At 36.1% G+C, this 26,513-nt stretch overlaps 1 protein-coding gene across 1 annotated transcript in view; it reads left to right on the top strand.

Moving 5' to 3' along the window:
* Window positions 1-26,023, top strand: part of LOC150091338 (ubiquitin-conjugating enzyme E2 J1-like) — a 72,490-nt gene extending 46,467 nt beyond the window's left edge. Inside the window, exons 5-6 of the mRNA XM_090390038.1 lie at window positions 6,187-6,292; window positions 25,870-26,023. Of these exons, the coding sequence (XP_090246164.1) occupies window positions 6,187-6,292; window positions 25,870-26,023 (260 nt within the window). The remainder of the gene's footprint in view (window positions 1-6,186; window positions 6,293-25,869) is intronic.
* Window positions 26,024-26,513: the final 490 nt, after the last annotated feature.

Genomic DNA, 26,513 nt, shown 5'->3' with positions numbered 1-26,513 from the left:
TAGAAAAGGATTAAAGTTCCTGTGACGTTTCACCTTCCTACGGCTGTTATTTCTAGGTAAGGGTATGAACATTTTGATACCCCTCGTATTAGCTGCTTCTTGTTTTTATATGCAATTTGACAGATTGTTTCACTTTGGACAGCTCTCTGATTTTTGGGGAACAAAAGGCTGCAATTCTTCACCCTAATGTTGAAGTGTCACAATATTGTGATTGTTTATATTGGCTATAGTTGCACTACTAGAAGAACTTGCCTTTCATTGTAAATTTCCTTCTTTCAGCCCACAATTCCATAATCATTTATTTTAATAACAATATTTTAAAATACTGATATTTATTAAAAATATATTTATACAAGCAAAGCTAGTTTGGTTATGCAGTGCTAGTTTGGGTGACATTGTTTACACATTTCTGAGGGTGTCATTGCCACCCTCAGAAATGTGTAAACTTTTACAAACATGTCAGTGGTAAGCTGAGGGATTAAGGTGTGTAGGTTTTAACGTGTTGAGTGAATTTCCAGTATGCGATCTGTCGATTGGAAAAAATAATATTAAATTATACTCATACTAAAAGTATTGTATACTTCAAATATGCAAAATTTAAATAAAAAAATGATAAAAGATTTTTATTAATTATAATTTTTTCATGGAACACGTGTTCACATCACATGGAACAGTTTGGGAAACACTGATGCATACATTCATACTTTATTTAGGTCCATATATAAAAAAAAAATGTGTATATACATTCCCATCTAAAAGTTTGAAATGACACTTTAATTTTTCGTAATTTTCAAAGTTTTTATTAAAATAGGACGCATTTACCAATTTTTAATTAAAATTTCCTGTTATGTATAAAAATTAAAAAACTTAAATAATACTTAAGAAATATTTTTAGAATATTTGAGAATATTCCAGAAAGATTCCTGAATTTGGTGGAACATTATGTAGGATTCTAGAAAGTGGGAGTATTATTTCAATATTGTAGATGATTTTAGTTTTTTTTTTTTTTTTGCAATAATGTAGGGTGCCTCCGTATCCAGGTGGGCAGGAGCAGCAGTTCATAGCGCACACACTTCTTGATTAGACCGGGGTTCGAGCCCGTGCCTACCAAATACGGAGGATGCGGAAAGGTCAGGGAATGACCACCGCATATCCCCGGAGCAATATGGCCTTAGTTGCCAATGCTCCTAAAAACCAAATAACAACAGCAGCAATAATGTAAATTGAGGATAAGAGCCATCACGTGTAAAACCAAACACCCATCATTCAGAATGTTTGGTGTAATTATGGTAAGAAATAAGGAATGGAGTGTTGAAAAAAGAAGTGCTATTGTAACTCTGTATAAGAAAGTTTTTCCATGAGAAATATTGGCAAAGAACTAAGTGTTTCCTTTAAAGGAGCACAACCTATCATTTGACATTTCAAGGAGACCAGCAATTTAAAGGAAAAACCGTAATCACGACAACCTCATGTATCAGCGAAAGCACAAAATAAGACTAACACAGATTTCTAAACATAATCGACGACTTACTGCACCTGAAGTCCAAGTTGAGTTCACTAAGAATAGAAACTCGCAAAACTCTGTGGTTGCGTAGTGGTCCAAAAACCCGAAAATCGAAAGAAATGGTTAGCTTGAGCCAAAAAGCCATCAATATTGGATAAGTGAAGATAGGAAAAACATTGTGACGGATGAATCCAAATTTGAAATTTTTGGATTCAAGCATAGTTTGTGAGACAGTCAACTGAAGGAAAAATAATGCTACACTGTTTAGTACCTACAATCAAGCACAGTAGTGGTTCCATTATTATCTGGGATTGCTCCTGTTTTTCTGGAGGGTGACATCGTCAGAATTGAAGGAATTTTAAGAAAAGAAGTATAAAAACATCCTTGAACATGACTCAATATCTTCTGGACTTCAACTTTGTGGAGAAAATTTTATATTTCAACAAGAAAATGCCTTGAAGCACAGCTATAAGCTGTTCAGGGTTTTTAACAACTAAACAGCAGAAGGAGGTATTGCAAATTATGGTGTTGCCTAGTTGTAGCCTAGTTGCCTCACTTAAATCCAGTAGAGCTTTTATGAGATCATCTAGACCAGTGGTTCCTAATCTAGTGAGATCTGCGGACCCTTTCAAAAATCAAAAAACATATGATCCTATGCATATATATATGCCTAGGATAATATATAACAGACTACCAGCACTTAGCCTATGTAGATGATGTCGTGATGACTTCCAGAAACCCACATATTCTGAGGACAGCCTTTGAAGAGTTTGAGAAAGAAGCAGAAAGGGTTGGATTGAAGGTAAATGAAAATAAAACGAAGTTTGTGATTACAAGTAGGAAGGAGAGACAAAGTACCCAACAGATCTGGCAAACAGCGCAGCATAGTTTCAATAGAACAGAATCCTTCAAATATTTGGGAGCTATGATTCAACATGATAGTAGTAAACCCCAGAAATTCAGGCTCATCTTAATGTTGGTAATAGATGTTATTTTTCCTTGCAGAAACACTTTCGATCAAGGCTGCTCTCCAGAAGAATGAAATTAGTGTTATACAAAACGGTGGTACGACCTATCGTGACTTATGCTAGTGAAACATGGGTGCTTAATAAAAAGGGTGAAAAATCTTTAAATGTATGGGAAAGGAAGATACGAAGGAAAATCTTCGGCCCTGTAAAAGTTGGGAAAGAATGGAAAATAAGGACAAACAAGAGCTGAAGGAACTGTATGGAGAACCCGATAAAAGAGCTCAAGACTTAGATGGGCAGGCCATGTTATACAAATGGAGGAAAACAGATGGTTAAGGAAAGCAATGGAAGGGCAACCAGAAGGAAGAAGAAGAATGAGAGGAAGACCGAGGAGGTGGGTGGATGACATAGAGAACGACCTATGACAGTTTAGAGTGAGACGATGGAGAACAATAGCAAGGGAAAGAGACAGCTGGAGAAAAATTGTTGAGGTGGCCAAGGTTTCTACAAGGTCTGTAGCGCCATGGAGTAAGTAAGTATATATATGCATATGTTTTTCTCTGTGTGTGTGTATATATGTACAAACACTTTGTTTTCTGAAAAGAAAATGTAGTTTTCATGTTTAAAACAACTCAACTTTATTCTTATTTTTACATAAATATATAATAATAACTTTATTTATCATCTGTTTGCTATACATGCATAGAACGAATAATTTGACCAGTTCCAGAGGGTCAGTTTTGTGGACTCCTGTGGTCCTCAGTTTGGGAATCTAGACCATTAAGTCCTTGAATTCTGCCTATCTTCACAAAATTTATGGGGAACCCTGCAGATCACTTGGAATAATGTTAGTCAAGACACTATTATAAATGTAATCACCAGAATGTCACATCTTTGTAAGGCAATGATAAAATCTTGTGGATGACATAGTTGTTAATATTGATCGTTTCGATATTTTTTTTTGCTGTAAATTTTTCAATGCTTAATAAAAAAAAAAAAAATTCTTAAAATACTTGGTAGTGTTTTTTTTTTTATATTAAAGAAACAAAAAATTAGCAAAATTAAAAAATGAACAAAATGAGTGTACCCAAAACGTATGAAAATAAGAAATTTAAATGGGCCCATCACTGATTCTTGAGGGAAGTCCCACTTGTCCTAGCTAAGGAGTAGCCATTAATTACAACAGCTTTTTGCCTCTTTGTAGCCATTTTTTTATGAAAACCCCAAACAAAAAAGGTATCAAAACTTATAGTACTTAGTACTGTGCATGGGATGGGGGGGGGGGGGAGGATGCCAGAAACTTTGCTCTTTTTCATGAGCTATTCAAAGATATTGTTTGTGATGCCATCATTTTTCATCATTTTATATAACAATTGCTTGTGTGAGATCAAGTCAAATGCTTAATGAAGTGAAAATAAGCACAGTCGAAAGTATTTCCTGCATCCAGTTTATAAAATTGTGGTGCAAAACCTTGAGAATTCTGTTTATAAAATCATGGTGCAAAACCTTGAGAATACCATTTCTATCTTGATATCCCTGTACTGTAGCCTAAATCATCATCTCCATGATTTTCCTCTGCTATCAAAGTTAGAATGATTGTTCTCTAGTTACCCACATCATTCTTAGAACCACTTTTATGAACTAGCGATACATGGCACTTTTGCATGAGGGAATTATTATCAAGTCTAATGAAGCCTTCATAATTAACCTTAATGATTACTTCCACCCAAATGCAATGATTTACCTTTATCACTGTTAACACTGTTACTGATGATTATATTAATTTGTCTAGTTTTGGCAAGCATAGTCCACTTTGCATTGTAACAAGGAAGCATTGATGAAATCAGATTCTGGATGTAGTTTTTTTTTGTTACATTTGCATAAAAACTTCTCAGAATTCCCCAAATTCTTGGGTTTTCTTTACTGCACATTGGAATAAAAGCAAGCTCCCTTACCATTAGAAGACAACTTTTCAAATAGACTTGTGGTCCATCATATTAAAGAAATTTCTTCTGATGCTGAAATTTTAGTATTTAAAAGGAAAACATGTTGCCCTTTTGCCCACATTCACAGGTGATTGTTGGTCAAGGTGCGAAGGGAAAAAACATTTTTCCTAGCAAACATATCTTTTGTGTTTGATAGGAAAATTTATTATTTTTTTTTTTTTTGTAATTTGAATTTAAACTGTCATGACTCTGGTATACAGTAATAAGAAGGAGAGAAAATAAATTTTATTTGAACAGTTGATTGTTCACAGTGAAGTGAAGTTCACTGGCATTACACACAGGGAATATTTAGGCCATGCATTCAAGCACAAGGCAGAAATTTTGAGCACTTCCATTAAAGGGATAGTTGTTGGAATGCAAAATAGGCTGTAACTCTGGGATAAGAAAGTGCAACTTTGGGTATATGTTTATATAAACTTTTTTTCATAGTTAAGTCTAGGGCAAATTTCAAGTTAAAGCTATATAATGTCATTATGCACATGTTGGGAATTGCCTTTCTATACATAGTTATTTGGTCACAATTATGTGTAGAAATGTGCATCAGTTTTATGTTGTGGAGGCACTTTACCACAAGTTGCCTTGGTATTGCACTTCCCTAAATGAAAGGTACAGCTCCAATGGAGAAGTATGTTGCTTTTGTTTAAAGAGTATTCCTCTACCCAAACCTAGGCTGTGATCCTTTTGCGATCTCGTCGGTGTGCATGTTGACATTGTGAAAACCTAATGACCAAGCAATGAGATAAATTTGCAATAAGAAATGCAAGATCGTGTAGTAAGTTAAGTAGACATAGTTAACTCTAGAGCAAAAGCCTCAAATTACAAAAGTTATATAAAGTCACTGTCCTGGTTTTTTTTTTGGTAGTTGTTGGCACATAGGCATTCTGTGGCCATAATGCACCTCCCAAGGTTTTTTTGCAGTATTTTGATCCAAGCCCGAGGCAGGAATCGAACCTGTGACCTTTTGGTTGCCAGGCATGCACTTTACCCACCTGGCTAGCCCAGTCGGCAATTGTAACTGTTGGACATAGCCTGTTTCTGTACATGGCTATAACTGGGCTTGATACTTGCATTGATCTCATATTGTGAAAGCACTTTCCATGAGTTATTTGCCTTGATATTTAGAGTAGTTCAATGCTCATGGGGAAGTGCCTCCACAATGAGATCAATGCACTAAGTAGCAATCCAGTTTGCTCCAAGCTGGAGATATGTACAGAAGAAGCTATGCTCAAGATGTTAAACTTTTTTCATTATTTTCAGATTCTGAATCAATCATGAACGTATAGCTCACATATTATGAAACACCTTGTATTAGCAAGAACTTGAACACTGAAGAGATACATTACAATAATGCTTATAATAACAAATATGGTACTATTTCAATGTATAAAGTAGTAGTAGCTTTTAAGTTCTAAGTCACCATGTATTAGTGACCTGGAAACATGCAATTTTTTATTTTTTTTTGTTTTAATAATAAATTGAAATTTTTTTAATTTCAGGAATTTTGTAAAAGTTACTGTCTCAGTTAATCAGTCTCTGTTATTGACTGAGTATTTTAAAGTTATTTTCTTTCTTTGTCTTATTATTTTAACTAAGAAGTCCATATTTTGCTTAATTTAGTACTTTATAGGACACTGGTTTAAGCTGAAAATAGTTAAAATGTTAATATTTTAAGTGTACAAATTTATTAATATTTCTTAATATTTTGTAGTTCGAACAGCATTATTGGCAATTATAGGTTTCATGCCTACTCATGGAAATGGTGCTATTGGTTCATTAGATTTTACCAGTGAAGAGCGACAGTCATTAGCAAACAAGTATGTTTTCTTTTTATACATTTTTTTTTTTTTTTTTTTTTTTTTCATATGTATGAAGTAGAGTCAGAAAGTTCTAGAACTTGTTCTCTGGTGTAGGATTGCCTATTGTGATGGGGAGTTTTATTGTGCACCACCTTTAAAGTAGTTTGCTGTTGTTAGATACTTCTTTGGGGAACTATCATTGTTAAAAGAAATGTTGCATGCAATTACTTTTTTGTTTTTCGTGATGTCTCTCTTAGTGCCTTTGTTGTTGCATATTTTGACTTCTGCAGAATTGAACCTACTTCCCTTTAGGAGCTGTTGCATTGTGGGGCACTTTTAGTAATTTCTTATGACCTATTCATCTTGATAAGGGTGGTCATGAGGCAATCTTAGCATGGGTTTGTTAAAGGGAGAGCATGCCTCACAAATTTTATTAGCTACTTTGATTTCACTGAAGCACTTTGATACTGCATCATATATATGATTATTATATAAATTGAAGCAGTAGGTGTTAGAAGGGGATTACTACTATGATAAAGTTATGGTTAAGTGGTAGGAGATTATAAGGGACCACTACTTTTCATGGACTAATGTGATGAGTGGAGTTCCACCTAAGTTGATGTTTTGTGCCCATTACTGTTTTTGTTTATTAATGACATTGATATAACCGTTTCTGGTTTTTATGTCTAAATTTGTTAATGATAGTAATTAGGATATATGCTACTTAAGAGGATCTAGATGAATTAAGAAAATAAAATGGCAATTGAGGTTAAACAGTAATAAAAGCAAGGTTATTAATATTAATGCATTTGGTTAGCAGTAATTCTAGAATAATATGCCATTTGGGTGGTATAAAACTGAAAGTAGTGGAATATGAAAAAGATCTAGGGGTAATTATAGTCTGACATGAAATTCTCTCTCTGCAACGCAAACAAGTGACTAGAACAGCTCATGGGTTTCTGTTAGTATTATATATAGTAATGTATATTAGTATATATACAAGAATTTTTCCAGCAGGGACAAGGAGGTGATTATCCCATTGTATAAGGTAGTTTCCCAAACTTTTGCTTGCAGACCCGTTTGGCTTCAAAAAATAATGACGGATCTCACATCATAGCTCACTTAAATATGGGGTGTCTGGATGATGATAGATATCCAAAATTAAAAATTTATATCTCAGAACTGATTCATTATATTCTACCTTTAGATTTTATATTCATTTTATATTTATTTTATATTCATTACAGTCTACCTTTTTCAGACTGACACAAAAAATAACTGAATAATAAACTGTCATTATTTGAGTATACAATCAATTGTACCTCATAGGCTACTAGTGTGAAGAATGGTGTTATTTTTCCATCTCACAAAGTCCTTTAAAGTTGGGAGTGACTGTAGACAACTGAATTCTCACATCAGGTATGACATCCAGTCTGTAATGATATCTAGATTTTGTTTAAAAAATAAGAAATTCAAAGTAGCCATTACAGAAATTATCCACGGATCTCCTGGGAACTGTTTGTGGATGCGTTGGGATTTGGGGGGGGGGGGTTCAGTTGGGAACCACTGGTATAAGGTAGTAGTTAGGCCATATCTGCAATACTGCATACAGGTTAGTTCATTTTAGAAAGGATATAGATCTGTTGTAAAGGGTACAGAGACAACTAACAAGATTAGTGGGAGCACAGAAGGATATTCTCACTAAGAAAGATTGATTTTCTGTAAATTGCAGTCTGGAAACTAGGCATCTGCTTGGTGATCTAATTGAAGTGTATAAGAGTTTAAAAGAGCTTAGTAAACCAAATGCTGATGGCATATTTACTTTTTCTGAGATGAAACACGCAAGGCAGATACATTTAAATTGGAAAATAATAGCTGCAGAATAGATATACAGAAATATGCATTCTGATAAGAGTAGTCAATTAAAGGAAGGGTTGAACAAATTATTGGAAGGAATGGGAAAGGAAATTATTTTTATTTATTTATTTTTTTTTTTTGTGTGCTTTTTAAGTGATTCTTCCATGTATCATGTTGCCAATACTAACATTAATTGGTGAGAGCTACCTGATTAATTAGGGCAGTCACAGAATAAAAGGAATGCCATGTTTTCTCAGGAATAACAGTCGCAGAATAACAGGAATGCTATGTTTTGTCAGGAATAAAATAAATTGATTATACAGGGTAATATATTGATAATAAATATTGCAAAGCAATTAGCACTCACTACAGCCATGGGAAATAAACTGTAAAACTATTAAGAAGAGTAAAAATAAAGCATAAAGAAATAGAGAAATGACTGTGAATGTAAGTGGCTGCATACACACTATTCAACAACATGTCACAAAATATATAATGTATGATAGGCAATAAAGAGGTGATATGGAAAATGTGTGGAAAAAAGAGCGAAGAAACAAATAAACAAGGACAGAAACAGTATCATATTTGTAATATTTCACACTTTTTTCTTCTGGTTATGAGTGCATATAGTGAGAAAGCAATATACCATATTAAACACTACTTACAAATTAAAAATATAAATTATTATTTTTTAACAGTTTGTTCTGATATCCATGTATTATGTCTTTTATTTTGTCTCTAAAATGGATTATTTAATAAATCCATTTTTTTTTTGTCTATAAAAGTGTCTTCGTGAGCCAATTAACATGTGTGCATTTAAAAACCCGGAATAACTCACAGGGAGCAAACCCCTAACCCAGAAACCATCTAACACTCTTCAGTTCCAGTAACCAACAGAAAACTGAATCCAGACCTCTCGAAATGAATGGCAGATGGAAATGTATTGTGCCAATTAAGATGTCACAGAAGACAGTTTAGTGTTCCAAACATTTCAAGGTCTAGGCTTCTGTCTGAGCAATACAATTGTTGTTTTCAAAAATTATCTGTACATGCAGATTTGTCACTTTGCCATGGAGTGAGAACAAGTGTTGCAATTCTCATCATGGAAGATTCTGAAGAGACCTTGTATAAAAAAATTACATGTTGTAACATGCAATTTTGACATTAAATGTTTTTACTGACGTTATTCCAGAAATTTTGTAAGGAAAAACTGTCGTGCGAAAAGCGTTACAGACATGGACTGGTGAAGACATATCCAATTCGATTACTCTTTGTGAATGAAAGGAAAGAGATCTTTAAAGGTGTATCTCTGGGGAAATGTTATTGCGGGAGGGCAGCTTTCAGCGATAGCAGCACCAGTGACAGGCACATTGGTGTGTGTGTGTGTGTGTGTGTGTGTGTGTGTGTGTGTGTGTGTGTGTGTGTGTGTGTGTGGTTCCCTGCTGAAAATAAAAATAAAAATCGTGATTAACAGGAGAGATTGCTTCTACAGAGATGGGATACACTTAAATAGAAAGGGTGCAAGAATATTTGCTGATGCTATCGAGGCAGTGTTAGGTGGGTCGGAAAACTGCTAGCTTGGGGGGAGACAAAGACCAATAGATTGACAGTAGCCACTGGCAGAGGTGAAAGAGATTCTTGCACTGCTTCTATTGGAATGAGCAGAAGCCTGAAAAACAAGATGCAGGATATTTCAGAGACTGCTGGGAGTCATTGCAGTACAAGTAAACACATGGGTTGTGTTAGGGTAGCTAAGAATAGAAATAGGTGCATGTATACTTGCGTGTACACCAATGCTAGGAGTTTAGTAAATAAATTTGATGAATTTGAGGTATTGCTCAAAACATCAAAGGCAGATATTGTTGGGATATCAGAGACGTGGTGTCACACAGATATAAGGAATGCAGAACTGGAATTTGGGGAGTAAAACGTCTACAGAAAGGATAGACTGGATAGGAAGGGAGGAGGGGTTATGCTATTAGTTAAGAAATACATAAAATCCAAGGAAGTGAAGCCAGTGGACATCACTGGACAGTGCAGTGTCGATTCAGTTTGGTGTGACATAAGCATTGGGAGATCAAAATTGAGAGTAGGAGTGTGCTATAGGCCTAATGACTCTGATGAGTATAATAAGAAACTGTACAGGGAAATAGAGTGGGCCAGTAAATCAGAGAGTCTTATAATGGGAGATTTTAATTTCCCAGATATTGACTGGAATTTGGGGGCTGGTCACTCACACACTAGCAAGGCTTTTGTGGATTTATTGGATGATTGTTTTCTACATCAGCATGTTCGGGAGGCAACTAGAGGGAGGAATACTCTTGATTTGATTATCAGCAGTGATTCTTCATGCATTAAGAATCTGCAGATAAATGAACCACTAGGTGGCAGTGATCACAGTGTGCTGAAGTGGGATTTACTCAAAGAGGTAACTACCATTAGGGGTAAAGGGAAGGGGTATTGCTTTCGTAAAGGTGACTACGATGGACTGAGACAGTATTTAAATTCTATACAGTGGGACCAACTGATGATGTTACCAACAGCAAATGCAAAATGGGAAGCATTCAAAGAACTTATCTTGGAAGCTACTAGGCTTTACATACCAACTAAGAAATATAGTTCAATGTTTAGGCCTAAATGGATGTCAGATGAACTAATGAGGCATATGGCAGAGAAGAAACATGCATGGCATACATACAAATTGACACATGACACAGAAGCCTATGATAGATACAAGTTGATCTGTAACCAAGTTACAAAGGAGGTTAGGCAGGCGAAGGCAGATTACGAGAAATCACTGGCAAGAGATGCAAAGAAAAATAGCAAAGAGTTCTTTACTTATGTAAACTCTAGAAGGAAGGGGATGAATCAGATTGGTCCACTTGATATCGATGGGTCAACTGTTGATGATCCTGCTCAGGTAGCTAACAAACTAAATGAATATTTTGCATCGACATTCACACATGAGGAGTTATTTAGTGAGGGGAATGCCAGAGGTGTATTCAACTCTAGCAGTAAGCTAGAGAATCTTGTAATAACTGAGAGTAAAGTGGAGGAGAAATTGTGGAAGATAAACACAAGAAAGGCACCCGGGGTGGATGGGATCTATCCAGTTATATTAAAGGAGTCAGCAGAGGAAGTAAGCAAACCCTTAGCCATAATTATGAGACTTTCCTTGGACTCAGGGGAGGTACCCACAGACTGGAGATGTGCAAATGTGACCCCAATTCACAAAGGAGGATCAAAGGCTGACACAAGTAATTATAGACCTGTTAGTTTAACTTCTGTTCCACGAAAATTAATGGAGGCACTAGCTAAAGAAACACTGCAGGATCATTTAGACAAGACTTCAGTTATAGCTTGGACACAGCATGGTTTTGTTAAGGGGAAGTCTTGCCTGACCAATTTGATTGGATACTATGATGCAGTCACAATGGAACTGGATGCAGGGAATAACTTTGATATTATATACTTGGATCTTAGAAAGGCTTTTGATACTGTTGCACATGGAAGACTGCTGCACAAATTGGAGCAGTGTGACATTGGAGGCAAATTGCTGCTGTGGATAAAGGAGTGGCTGAGGGGGAGAAGACAGTGGTAATCAATGGACACTGCTCGTCGTGGACTAATGTTATTAGTGGAGTCCCTCAGGGCTGGGTCCATTATTGTTTTCTGTATTTATAAATTATATTGATGATGGTATATCAAGCTTAATGTCGAAGTTTGCAGATGATACAAAGGTAGGCAGGGTTGTCAAGGACACTACTGACACTATGCTGCTTCAACAGAATCTGGAAAGGTTGAGCAGATGGGCTGAGAGGTGGCAAATGAAGTTTAACATTGACAAATGTAAAGTACTACACACGGGAAACAGCAACCCCAGAGCAACGTATCAACTCTGTGGTACTATACTGACAGTGGTAGAGAATGAAAAGGACCTGGGGGTGGTTGTGCAGGCAGATATGAAGTTCTCTGAGCAGTGCAGATGGGCTGCAAGAGTAGCTCATGGTGTATTGTCAATGATATATAGGAATTTTTCTAGCAGGGATAAGGAGGTGATTATTCCCTTGTATAAGGCAATGGTCAGGCCACACCTAGAGTACTGTATACAGGTCTGGAGGCCTCATTTCAAGAAGGATATAGAGCTGCTGGAACGAGTACAGAGAAGGGCAACAAGATTAGTGAATCGAACAAAGGGGTACTCTTACGAAGAAAGGCTTAAGTTTTGCAAATTACAGTGTCTGGAGACTAGGCACCAGCGAGGTGATCTGAAAGAGGTGTATAAAGCCTTGAATGGTTTGAGCATGCTCAATGCTGATGGGGATTGTTCCTCTCGCTCAGAATAATCACCTGAGAGGGCATAAATTCAAATTGAGGAAAGACAGATGTAGGATAGACGTGCGGAAATTTGCCTTTAGCCAGCGGGTGGTTGGTTGGTGGAACAGACTTCCATCCCTTGTCGTGGAAGTTGATAGCCTAAATAAGTTTAAGGCTCAGCTGGACAGGTATTTCGAACGAACAGACGGGTGAAGTGGAAGTGGTGTTTTTTTTTTTTTTTTTGGCTGATGCTGCATAAGCTTGCTTTCTTGCATCAAATGCCTCTACTAATGCTAATGCTAATGATGTTGGTGGCCTACATGTGCATATGTCGTAACCCAGTTTACGGTGGTTTTGTGTAAACTGTTGCTGTGAGCTTTGACACAAAGCTGCATTTTGAATTCCATTTTAATTTATCTTCTGCTAGACCAAATTTAATGAAATTTTGCACAGAGCTTCATCTTAGCTCTATACTAGAGGGAAAACTTACAAACCTGTGAATGCAGTAGTTTTTTCCAGTATAGTGGAAAATATGAACATGTGATCAAGGAAAGTATCCCGTTTATTACGTGAGAAAATGTGGAAGCATATTGTTGGAAATCTAAGGAATTTAGAAACAGAAATAAGTACCCCACATATTTGCGCAACATACAAATAGCAGTTCATTGACTGCTGTATCAGATAAAGTTGGAGACATTTGTGGATCTGCATGTAACCTCATTGAGGTTACATACAGATCCACAAATGCCTCAAACTCCAGGAACATTGCTAGCTGATATTTGTAAATTTATATACAGAAATCTATTGCCATATTCAATTGAGAGCTTAAATTACTAGAAGAACCATTGGATCGTTTACCTTTTGTTCTTGCTGGTGATTTCAATATACAATTAAACTCTGATGCTGGAAAAGAGTTCTGCACATCTATGAAAACATTCTTCAACTTGGATGTATCATCAGATCTTTTGATAAATACTACACACAATGTAACAACTATAGATGGTGTGTTTAGTCGTGAATTAAATATTTTCAATGTAAAATTATATATCCTACTTTAGTCATCACAGACCAATACTTTCAGTAACTGATATGTAATTATTATTAATAAAATAGAAACATTGTTATATTATTATCCGTGAATTTTATTAATATCTATGAAAATTAAAATGCTTTTAATGTTTACCAATGACTCTTAAATGTAAAACACGTTAAATATGCTAGTGGCAGGACACATTATGTACCTGATACAGAATTTTTTTATGCTTTTTTAATATTTCTAAGCTTAAAAAAACCCCTCAATTAAACTGAACAGATATGTGGAAACAATTAAACAAAAAATTAGATGAGGCAGCTTTTTGCATTTTTGAAAATTGATTTTGAGAGATGCTTTCAACAGGGGCAAAGAGGATAGAATAAGTTGTTCATGCAAAAGGAGCCTACTGCAGAAGGGTTAACATCTGTTCCTTTACACTTCTTGATTGACTCTCATATACTTATATTTATAGATATGTAGTTTCAGAAGTTTTGAAACTTTTTGACTCTGCTTCTTTTTTAATTTTATGGAGTTCATTCTAAATTTGTATTTAATTGCCATAGTGGGTTTGGCCTAATGATTTAGAGCAGGCACCAAATTTGTGGCTAGCTGTAAACCATTTGGCTACCAGTGAAGCAACCAATACAGTCAACTCTTACAGTAAACCATTGTTAAACTTATATAAAGGCAATGGTAAATGATGAAACTTAAAGAAGATACATTAATATATAATAAATTATATAAACCTTAATGATTGTGTCCAGTTACAAGATTATATATTTGTGAATTAGAAAATGTGAAAATATTTAATGATATATAATATTTAATAAAAAAAATATATATATTATTTATAATATATATATATATATTATTTATATTAAAGATATTTAATGTTTTTAATATACTAAAGATATATTTGACATTACTTTCAGTAATGCAACACAACAGTGCTGTGATAACCTCAACACAGTAATGCAACACAACGGCATTAGCATTAGTAGAGGCATTTGATGCAAGAAAGCAAGCTTAGCAGCATCAGCCAAAAAAAAAAAAAAAAAAAAAAAACACCACTTCCACTTCACCCCTCTGTTTGTTCGAAATACCTGTCCAGCTGAGCCTTAAACTTATTTAGGCTATCAACTTCCACGACAAGGGATGGAAGTCTGTTCCACCAACCAACCACCCGCTGGCTAAAGGCAAATTTCCGCACGTCTATCCTACATCTGTCTTTCCTCAATTTGAATTTATGCCCTCTCAGGTGATTATTCTGAGCGAGAGGAAGAATCCCATCAGCATTGAGCATGCTCAAACCATTCAAGGCTTTATACACCTCTATCAGATCACCTCGCTCGTGCCTAGTCTCCAGACACTGTAATTTGCAAAACTTAAGCCTTTCTTTGTAAGAGCAACCCTTTGTTCCATTCACTAATCTTGTTGCCCTTCTCTGTACTCATTCCAGCAGCTCTACATCCTTCTTGAAATTAGGCCTCCAGACCTGTGTACAGTAATCTAGGTGTGGCCTGACCATTGCCTTATACAATGGAATAATCACCTCCTTATCCCTGCTGGAAAAATTCCTATATATCATTGACAATACTCCATGAGCTACTCTTGCAGCCCGTCTGCACTGCTCAGAGAACTTCATATCTGCCTGCACAACCACCCTCATGTCCTTTTCATTCTCTACCACTGTCAGTGTAGTGACACAGAGTTGATACGTTGCTCTGGGGTTGCTGTTTCCTATGTATAGTACTTTCACATTTGTCAATGTTAAACTTTATTTGCCACCTCTCAGCCCATCTGCTCAACCTTTCCAGATCCTGTTGCAGCAGCATAGTGTCAGTAGTGTCCTTGACAACCCTGCCTACCTTTGTATCGTCTGCAAACTTGTATATTAAGCTTGATATACCATCATCAGTATCATTTATGAATACAGAAAACAATGGACCCAACACTGAGCCCTGAGGGACTCCACTAATAACATTAGTCCACGACGAGCAGTGTCCATTGATTACCACTCTCTGTCTTCTCCCCCTCAGCCACCCCTTTATCCACAGCAGCAATTTGCCTCCAATGTCACACTGCTCCAATTTGTGCAGCAGTCTTCCATGTGCAACAGTATCAAAAGCCTTTCTAAGATCCAAGTATATAATATCAAATTATTCCCTGCATCCAGTTCCTTTGTGACTGCATCATAGTATCCAATCAAATTGGTCAGGCAAGACTTCCCCTTAACAAAACCATGCTGTGTCCGAGCTATAACTGAAGTCTTGTCTAAATGATCCTGGTGCTTCTTTAACTAGCGCCTCCATTAATTTTCCTGGAACAGAAGTTAAACTCACAGGTCTAGAATTACTTGTGTCAGCCTTTGATCCTCCTTTGTGAATTGGGGTCACATTTGCACATCTCCAGCCTGTGGGTACCTCCACTGAGTCCAAGGAAGCTCTCATAATTATGGCTAAGGGTTTGCTTACTTCCTCTGCTGCCTCCTTTAATATAACTGGATAGATCCCATCCACTCTGGGTGCCTTTCTTGTGTTTATCTTCCACAATTTCTCCTCAACTTTACTCTCAGTTATTACAAGATTCTCTAGCTTACTGCTAGAGTTGAATACACCTCTGGCTTTCCCCTCGCTAAATAACTCCTCATGTGTGAATGTCGATGCAAAATATTCATTTAGTTTGTTAGCTATCTGAGCAGGATCATCAACAGTTGACCCATCGATATCAAGTAGACCAATCTGATTCATCCCCTTCATTCTAGAGTTTACGTAAGTAAAGAACTCTTTGCTGTTTTTCTTTGCATCCCTTGCCAAAGATTTCTCGTAATCTGCCTTCGCCTGCCTAACCTCCTTTGTAACTTGGTTTCAGATCAACTTGTATCTATCAACTTGTATCTTGCATGACACAGAAGCCTATGATAATAGGCTTCTGTGTCATGTGTTAATTTGTATGTATCCCATGCATGTTTCTTCTCTGCCATATGCCTCATCAGTTCATCTGACATCCATTTAGGCCTAAACCTTGAACAATATTTCTTAGTTGCTATGTAAAGCCTAGTAGCTTCCAAGATAAGTTCTTTGAATGCTTCCCATTTTGCATTTGCTCTTGGTAACATCATCAGTTGGTCCCACTGTATAGAATTTAAATACTGTCTCAGTCCATTGTAGTCGCCTTTATGAAAGCAATAACCCTTCCCTTTACCCCTAATGGCAGTTACCTCTTTGAGTAAATCCCACTTCAGCACACTGTGATCACTGCCACCTAGTGGTTCATTTATCTGCAGATTCTTAATGCATGAAGAATCACTGCTGATAATCAAATCAAGAGTATTCCTCCCTCTAGTTGCCTCCCGAACATGCTGATGTAGAAAACAATCATCCAATAAATCCAGAAAAGCCTTGCTAGTGTGTGAGTGACCAGCCCCCAAATTCCAGTCAGTATCTGGGAAATTAAAATCTCCCATTATAAGACTCTCTGATTTACTGGCCCACTCTATTTCCCTGTACAGTTTCTTATTATACTCATCAGAGTCATTAGGCCTATAGCACACTCCTACTCTCAATTTTGATCTCCCAATGCTTATGTCACACCAAACTGACTCGACACTGCTGCCTGTCCAGCGATGTCCACTGGCTTCACTTCCTTGGATTTTATGTAATTCTTAACTAATAGCATGTTGTGTTGCATTACTGAAAGTAATGCAACACAACAGTACTGTGATAACCTCAACACAGTAATGCAACACAACAGTGCTGTGATAGTGTGGCCCACAAGTTCCTGAGAGCCATTGGTTAACCCTACAAGCACTTTTGACATCCTCTGTTTTAAAACCCCATGGTTTAGATATTAATATAGATTATTTTCTATCTATCACCATTAACAACTCAAATTCAAATGATCACCTACAAAAACTTTGCTCCATCCAGATCTACCGAGAAAGTCTGTTAATGAGCATTATAAACTGACTAGACATTTCATTAGGTGCACCTACCATTTTCTCAAAATGGTATGCTATAAAGTAGGTGGTAGTAGTAGTAGTGGCATGTGATGCAAGAAAGCAAGTGTATGAGCTTATGCAGCATCAGCCAAAAAAAAAAAAAAATCACACCATTCCCTCCAAATGCCTGTCCAGTTCCTCCTTAAATTTATTCAACCTATCAACTTCCACAACAACAGATGGAAGTTTGTTCCAGCAATTAACCACCCGCTGGCTAAAGGCAAATTTCCGCACTTCTATTCTACATAACCTTTTCTTAATTTGAATTTCTGCCCCCTTAGGTTCGTAATCTGAACAAGTGAAAGGATCCCATCAGAATTCAGCGTGCTCAACCCATTCAAGGCCTTATACACCTCAATCAGATCACCATGCAGGTGCCTAGTCTCCAGCCACTGCAATTTGCAGAACTTAACCCTCTCTTGGTAAGAGGATCCCTTCATTCCCCTCACCAATCTTGTTGTCCTTCTCTGTACACGCTCAAGTAAATCTACATCCTTCCTAAAATGACGCCTCCAGACTTGTACGCAGTACTCAAAGCGTGGCCTGACCATTGCCTTATACAGAGGGACAATCACCTCCTTCTCCCTGCTAGCAAAATTCCTATATATCATTGACAAAACCCCATGACCTGCCCCTGGCAGCCTGTCTGCATTGCTCAGAAAACTTCATATCTGACTGCACAATTACTCCCAGGTCGTTTTCATTTTCTACCACCTTAAGTGTAGTACCATACAGTTGGTACGTTTCTGTGGGGTTACTTCTACCCAAACGCAGTACTTTGCATTTGTCAAGGTTAAACTTCAGTTGCCACTTCTTAGCCCATCTGCCCAAATTATTTAGATCCTGTTGCAGTAGCACACTGCCATTACTGTCATTAACAACCCTGCCAACCTTTGTATCATCTGCAATCTTCGACATTAAGCCTGATATACCTTCATCAATATCATCGATAAATATACAAAACAACAGTGGACCTAACACTGAACCCTGTGGGACTCCACTAATAACATTAGTCCTAGAAGAGCAGCACCCATTGATTACCACCCTCTGTCTTCTCCCACTTAACCATCCTTTTATCCATTGTAGCAACTTACCCTTACTACCATTCTGCTCCAATTTGTACAATAAGGTGGACAGATATGTAGTGGTGCTGTATATGTACACAGTGCAAGATTGGCAAGACAACAGATTTAAGTGACTTTGAACATGGCATAGTCATAGGCACTAGATGCACTTGTATGAATATCTTGGAAACTGCAACCCTGTTGGGGTTTTCGCATGTGACTGTGCCTTAGGCCTAACAAGGTTGTGCCAATAAACAAATAACACACAGCCAACAGTGACTCTGATCAGAAACAGCTTGTCGATGAAGAGGCCAATGGAAGCTGACAAAATTTAACACAGTAACAGAAAGGCACGGTCAGTTAAATAACAGTCCAATAAAACAGTAATCAAGAAGGCATTTTAGAATGCATTCATCTTACCTTGTCATAGATGAGGTTATTGCAACTGATGACTGAATCAAGTTTTACTTCAGTTAGCTGATAACAAGGTATAGTATGTTTCATGTGGACTCAGGAATTCCAACACCAGCTAGTGGCAAATTAGAAGAAAGTTTCTTTCTGTTTCACACTGATGGGATTAGCAAAATATGGCAAAAACAGCACCAGTTCATGGACCCATTCTACCAATTGTCAATAGTGCAGACTGGTGGTGACAGCATAATGGGGAATGTGTTGATGGTGCACATTGGGCTCCTTGATAGCATTTGTGATGAGGCATGTCCCTTTATGGCTGCATTGTATCCATCTCTGAATAGATTTTTTCAACAAGGCAGTGTGCCATGTCATGAGGTCGTCAGAATTGTGCAAAAGTGGTTCCAGAAATGTGAAAGTGAACTGAGTTGGCCTACTGCAATGGCTTCACCCTATCACCAGATCTCAATCCAACTGAATATCTGTGGGATGAAGTTTAAAAAGCTCTTTGTAGTAAAGATCTGCAACCATCCAGTTTACAACAACTGTGGGAAGAAATTTAGTCAGCATGGACCAGTCTCTGTAGTATGCTTTGTACACCTCATTGAGTCCATGCTACAATGAATCTAAGCTGTTCTGGAAGCTAAAGGGGGACCTTAATATTAGCAATGTACTGAATAAGGTGGCTTCTGAGCAGAAAAAGAAACTTTTTTTTTTCTTTTTTTTTTTTTTTTTCTAAATTCACATTTCAGCTTGGTGAATGTACACTATAAAATTATTTCTCTAGTGTATTCTATAAAATTTACCAAGATCTGCCATCCTGAATGCTTTGAATGGACTTGGCCAGTATTTAGGTTCTTCTCATCCGCACTGACTTTCACAAATTTATAACAACCATCAAAATAATAAAGCATATTCTATTTCTAGATAATTTGATTACTTGACTTCAAGACTCATTTTTAACATTTATAGAAAGTAAGTATTGTGTATGACATACATGAGTAGTCTATGCATGTACTAGGTCATTTATTGAGTGCACAATGTTGTAACTAGAAAAAGTGGACCCCAATGCAAAGTTTAGTGTGGGGTCCCCCCGAAAATTTTTGTTTTTGTAAAAATAAAAAAATCCTTTAAAACTGCCCTGGAAGCAGCAGCTATGCTAATACCATTTCATCTCTATTCACTGCAGTTTCACTTGTGTTAGTTAACAATAAACATGCTTCATGTGAAAAAAAATTATTGTTCGTAGACAGTAAATTTTATCATAAACATAACTAAAAAACTTAAGTTTTTACTCAATTTTTTTCTGTTTTGGGCAGGAGGCCAGTGGGCCCCTCCTTTTGGTTGTGGGGCCCCCAATGCACTGCATTGGCATAGTTATGCCACTGATATTGCATGTGTAGTGTACTGTGTTCTATAAATGGCAGTATAAATAAATGGTTTGAGCTCATGTGACTGCTAATTAAAATTAAATAATATTGTCAGAATGCTTACTTAAACTCCTCTGATCTGTTAAGTTTATTTATTGAGGTGGCTGTTAAGGCTTAACAAGCAGGATCCTGTTTTCTCGGGATCCCATGATAAAATTGACAACTCATTATCCCCAGAAAATGTCAAATCCCAGGATAATCATTTTTTTGCATAAGGTTAATTTACAAATTATTTTTTATTAATAATTTAATCAATCAAATTGATAAAATGAATTTAATTAATTAAACTGAGAATAAATGAATTTATTTAATAACTTACACAGGTTAAAGGATTTTTGAGGATAAGTGATGAATAGTATTAGATCAAACAAATACAGTTATTAACTAAAATAAAAATAAACCTTTACAAGAAAAGCATGTGCATTTTAGCTGTTACAATGCTCAATCCGAACCCTGTCCTTTTTAGGTGACATTAACATACAACACAAAAGACAAATTGTGCAAATGCAGCTATACAAGTTTAAAGGTTAGACACTTGCCCTTTAGCCTTTTAAGCAAGAACACAGCAATTATACATTGTTATGTATTTTATAATTATAAAATATTAAGTTTAACCCATGTCAAGTGCAATAAATTGGAGTGAATTTAAAGCATGGAAATGCTTTGGATGAGGACATCATAACCCCATTATATCCAAGGCTATTGTTAGACCACACTTGGAATACTGTTCTTCTTCCAGTCACATAGCTCCCTGAGTAGCTGTTGTGGCCACCAACGAATTCCTCCAACTGCATCGATCGTGTGCTATGCGAGCAGCATCACAAAGTGTCATGCCCAGAAGTTCACTAATCGCATCCTTCCACCTAGTTGCAGGTCTTCCTCTGCACTTCTTCCCCTCGGTTTTTCCTTCCATTATATTCTTCAACAGAAAGTTTTCCCTTCTTACTGTACGACCAAAAAACTTTTCTTTTGTTGGTGCTATGAAGAAGAATTTTAGGCCTGCCAATTTTATTCAGTACCCACTCATTTGTTCTTCGATCCAAGTAAGAAATACACAGTATTCTCCTATAACACCATGTTTCAAATGCCTCAATTTTCTTCCTGCCAACTGTTTTCAGATTCCATCCTTCACATCCATAAGTGGCAACTGGAAAAATTAATGAATCAGTGATTCTCAGTTTCGTCTTTAGGAGCAGATCATGATCTCTCCGTAATCTTAATCAGATCAGCAACCAACGTTTTAGCAATTGCCTGTCGTCTCTTTACATCGTTTGAGCAGTCACTATTTTTATTTATTCTTGACCCTAAGTAATCAAAATTCATCAACTTCTTTGATATCTTTGCCCATTAACCTTCACCTTACCGGAATCAAGATAATTGCCATAATTTTAGTTTTACACACGTTCAGAAACAATCCTTTTTTCTTACTTGCTTCACATACTCTCCTCAGAGTTTCTTTAAGATGATCCTTAGAATTACAAATTAGCACAGTATCATCATCTGCATAACGAAGGTTGTTTATCTTCAGTCCCTCCAAGTTTGATGCCAGTCTAAATCTTCCAAATCTTCATGCATGATATCTTCAGCATAAAGATGTAAAAAGGTGAGGTGACAAAATACAGCCCTGCCTGACACTTTTACCTATTGTAAAAAAGTATTTCCCATGTTCGTTCTCAGTTCCTTCCTGTTCCTGGTATAGTAGCTTAATCAGCTGAATTATGTGGATTGGGAAACCCATAATAGTCATCGTTTCCCCATAATTTCTCATGTTGAACACAATCAAATGTTTTTGCATAATCTATGAAACACAAAACGACTGGAACATTGAATTCTTTGTATTTTTTCTATAATCAGTCATAGGCTTAAGATCTGATCTCTGGTTCCTCTACCCCTTCTGAAACCTGCTTGCTCTGCTGGCATTTCTTTCAAGTTTTCTTGAGATTCTGTTCAATATGATTTTAAGAAGAATCTTGCTAGTGTGAGAAATTAGGCTAATAATCCTGTAATTTGAGCAAATTTTCAGATTCCTTTTTTTGGTAAGGGGATGAAAATTGATTTATTCCAATCTTGATGGCCACCTTGCCCATTTCCCTGGAATACTGTACTGCACCTAAAAAAAGAACTTAGAGCTTCTTGAAAGGGTCCAGAGATGGGTAACTCGCCTGGTGAGATCGGCAAAAGGGCATCCATGTGAGGAAAGACTTTGAATGTGGGTTGCACAGCTTAGAAACTAGGCACCTTAGAGGAGACTTGATTAAGGTGTTTAAGGCTCTGAGAGGTAAAAGTAAAATGAATGAGGATGAAATTTTCAGTTATAAATGATTCTAGAACTAGGGGCCATAAATTCAAGTTGGGGGAGATGTTTAGACCGGATTGTAGGACGTTTTATTTTAGCCAGCGAGTTAAGTTAGCTACATGGGGTGGTTGAGGCTGACAGTTTGGGGAAATTCAAAAGGTCAGCTGGATAGTTGCCTATGGGAGGAGAGAAATGCATAGGTTGTATATTTCCTTTTCTTTTATTAATTATTTATTTTGTTTAATTTAATTTTATTATTTTAATCACTTTTTTTTTTTTTTGGCTGGTGCAGCATAATCCTTAGGCTTCCTTGCATCATGTGGCCATTACTAATGCTAAATATTTTGTACACTCAAAAGGAAGTGTACTACAACTAAATGTTACTTTTAACATGCTGCAGTTTCTGCAACATGTAAAAGTGTAACACCATAATACAATGTAAAGGATCTTCTAAGAGCGGACTTTTTCATTTAAGAAAGTACTCATAAGGAAATAACAAAGTGAATTAGTAAATCAAAAAGAGACCACATGAAGATTGTGCATTGGAAACAAGGTAAATGCAACTGAAACTAACATGCTTTATTAAAAAATGTATAGAAGAAATCATTGCAAAATTGGTTTCTGGTCAATAGATTTTCTGTTGATGTGATTACAAACAGAGTTCATAAAGAAAATTGCTGTCTGATAAAGGTTTGATTTTGCCCAAAAACCCATATGACACAATGATTATGGTACACAAGCATTATGCAATTGTGAAACAAATTGTAATAAAAAAAATAGCTAAGAAAAATTTGAGTTAGTGAAAGATTTACAATTTCATTGGATCACTATACATCTCTAAGAAATCATCGGCTACTTAAATATCAATGTGCATTCGAATGCAAAATATGAAATTTGGGGTATGGTGTGAATATTGGGGTTACTTCCAGCAAAGAAAAGTCTAGATATTTTAGAAAATAAATTGGCCAAGTTTAATCTATTTATGAAGAAGCACATTATTGCTGTTGTAACTGTAATTTTAACGTTGACGGGTGGTGCAAGCATTGTTAAAATTTTGTAGCATAAGTGGCATTCATCACCAGCTGTGTTATGCACATGGGTTTCATTTGGCTCTATGCTATATTCTTTAAAAAGAAGTATTTAAAAAGTTCTGAATTTGAACATGAAATGAATACCGAATTACCAAGAAATGAAACTAATGAAGAAGAAAGTGCAGATGAAATAACAGAATACAATAAATTTGCAACTGCTATAGAAATAAGCAACAATGATTTAGATCAGGGGTCCCCAACCTACTGCCTGCGGGCCGGATCCGCCCTGCTAGATGATTTCATCTGGCCCAAAAGACTATTTCATCCGCCTCGTGAAAATTTATTCTATAGAAATCTTTTTTTTGGTTGCTACATATCATATATAAGGATATTTTTAATCAAAATATGATGTAAATGCGTCCAAATATAATTTTGTAACATTGTTGCAACTCTGTGCGCTTCCACTTGGCAGCAGTGTTTCTTGCGATGTCGGAAATCCCAACAGTGCAAGTGCCCAAATCTATAAGTTTATAGCCTTGAGTATTTCCGGTGAACACGAGTTGTCAAAAAGTGAAATAGTAAAGTTAAAATAAGCGACTGTTAAAAACAGTTGCTAAAACACCTAATCTAAATATTAATCAAGTAAGTATTAGTGAAAGAATTGTGTGCAATGTGTTCTTTGCAGTTTGCAATGTAAAGACGAGTACGCATATTAATCTTTCTCCTGGTCAGTTATTCTCATTCAGACCGTAGTCATCGGGCCGCTGCACCGATTATCATGTGCAACAATTTATTAGTGCTATTTGTATAAATGCATATTATTTTTCATTTTATTTAACTTTGAATTTTTAATTTTAATTTTAGTGAATCAAGATGTTAAGGAAAAGAAAAATTGATTCCCGAATGTTGTCTTCAATGAACTTTGGTCGATTAATTATTTTTTTATAAGGGACAATAACCAATGTACCTGCCTTATATGTAAGGAAGCAGTTTTTGTGTTGAAAAAATATAATTTGAAACGGCATTATATGACAAAACATGCCTTCAACTTATGATAAACTTCAAGGAGATTTGCGAAACAAGAAATTACAAGAGCTGAGCTTTGATTTCAAGAGGCAACAACAACAGGTGACATGTTTCACTAATCAGAATTTAAATTTAATTAGAGCTAGTTTGCGAGCATCTCAAATCATTGCTGAAGAAGGGAGGGCTTTTACTGATGGCGAGTTTGTGAAAAAGAGTGTGCCTATCAATTGCAGAAGAAATATGCCCTGATCAAGTTAAGCACTTCGCTGCCTATAAGTTTATCAGCATCAACTTTAGCAAGAAGAATCAAAGACTTGTCTGCTAATGTTAAAGATCAGCTGAAACAAAAGTTACAGATTTTATAAATTTTTTTCTATTGCAATTGATGAAAGTGAAGATATTACCAACCACAGCACAGTTACTCATTTACATATGCAGTATAAATCAAAATTTTGAAGTCACAGAAGAACTGGCTGCACTTGAAAGCTTGAAGAATAGAACCTCTGGTGAAAACATATTTTATTGCGTATCAAAAGTGCTTGATGACCTGCAGCTTGATTGGGAATTGTTGACAGCAATTACGACCGATGGTGCAAAGAATATGGTTGGAAAAAAATTGTGTTATTCACAAGCATCGTTGTGCGGGTAAATTTTTGTCTTTGAACTCAATCATGTCGACTATAATTAGCATTGTGAATTTTTATACGCAAAAATGGCCTGAACCATCATCAGTTTAAAAATTTTCTTGGAGGAAATCGAAAGTGAATATGGTGATTTGTTGTATCATAAGGAGGTGTGATGGTTGAGTCGTGGTAATGTGTTAAAAAGGTTTTTTTCAACTCAAAATAACTTTAACAATTGAAGTTATTTTGTTTTTAAAATTGTTTAAGAATTTCTGTTTATTCAGTTTTAGAATTTTATCTTTGTTTCACACTCTTTTGAATTCACTTATTTCAGTTTGGTAAATGTACACTATAAAATTATTCACTTATTTTATTAGATTTTGTTATGGACATTATGAAATATACTTAAAGTGAAAAGTTTCTCTTTATTCCCTCTTTTTGTAATAAATTCTCATGAAAATAATTTTACATTTGAAGCAATCCCTGTAGTAATTTCATTAACTATAGATCACACTGGTGGAAATGTCAGACCTGTGGACCAGTTGACCCATTATTATTAGAAAGATCACAAGGACCTGAAACAGCTGCAACAAACCAAGAAGCTAAGGAATTAGCTTTACAGATATCCTTTAAAGTGAGTGAAAAAGTTTCATTAATCTGATGGTAAAGCACATTTTTAGTGTTATTTATTTTACTTTATATTCAATAAAAATTCCATTACAGTGGATTTTGGAGTAGGGATTACTTTGTTACTGAATACTAATTAGAGCATAGATTCATACCAAATTCATACCCCATTGGCATACTGGGATTACTGCTTCCCATTGGTATATGCAGGTATCTTGCGTTTACCAATATTAAACCTCAATTGCTACTTCTCAACCCATCTACCTGATTTTTCTAGGCCTTGTTGGCACAGTATGCCTTGATTCCTGTCATTAACCACCTTGTCAACTTTTGTATCATCTGCATTAGTCAGTAAGCTTGATATGCTTTCATCACTATCATTAATAAATATTGTAAACAGTGAAGTACTCAGTACTGAACCATAAGGGACATCACTAGTAACGTTAGTCCAAGAAGTCTAGTGCCCCACCTATCCCCCTTATCCATGGCAGTAACTTGCCATTAATGCCACACTGCTCTAGTTT

Source organism: Mastigoproctus giganteus, chromosome 1 (assembly GCF_048544385.1).
Source record: "Mastigoproctus giganteus isolate SK-2022 chromosome 1, ASM4854438v1, whole genome shotgun sequence".
In the NCBI taxonomy this organism is placed as follows: domain Eukaryota; kingdom Metazoa; phylum Arthropoda; class Arachnida; order Uropygi; family Thelyphonidae; genus Mastigoproctus; species Mastigoproctus giganteus.
The sequence above is the reverse complement of the archived record's forward strand: the minus strand, read 5'-3'. Positions and strand labels throughout refer to the sequence as shown.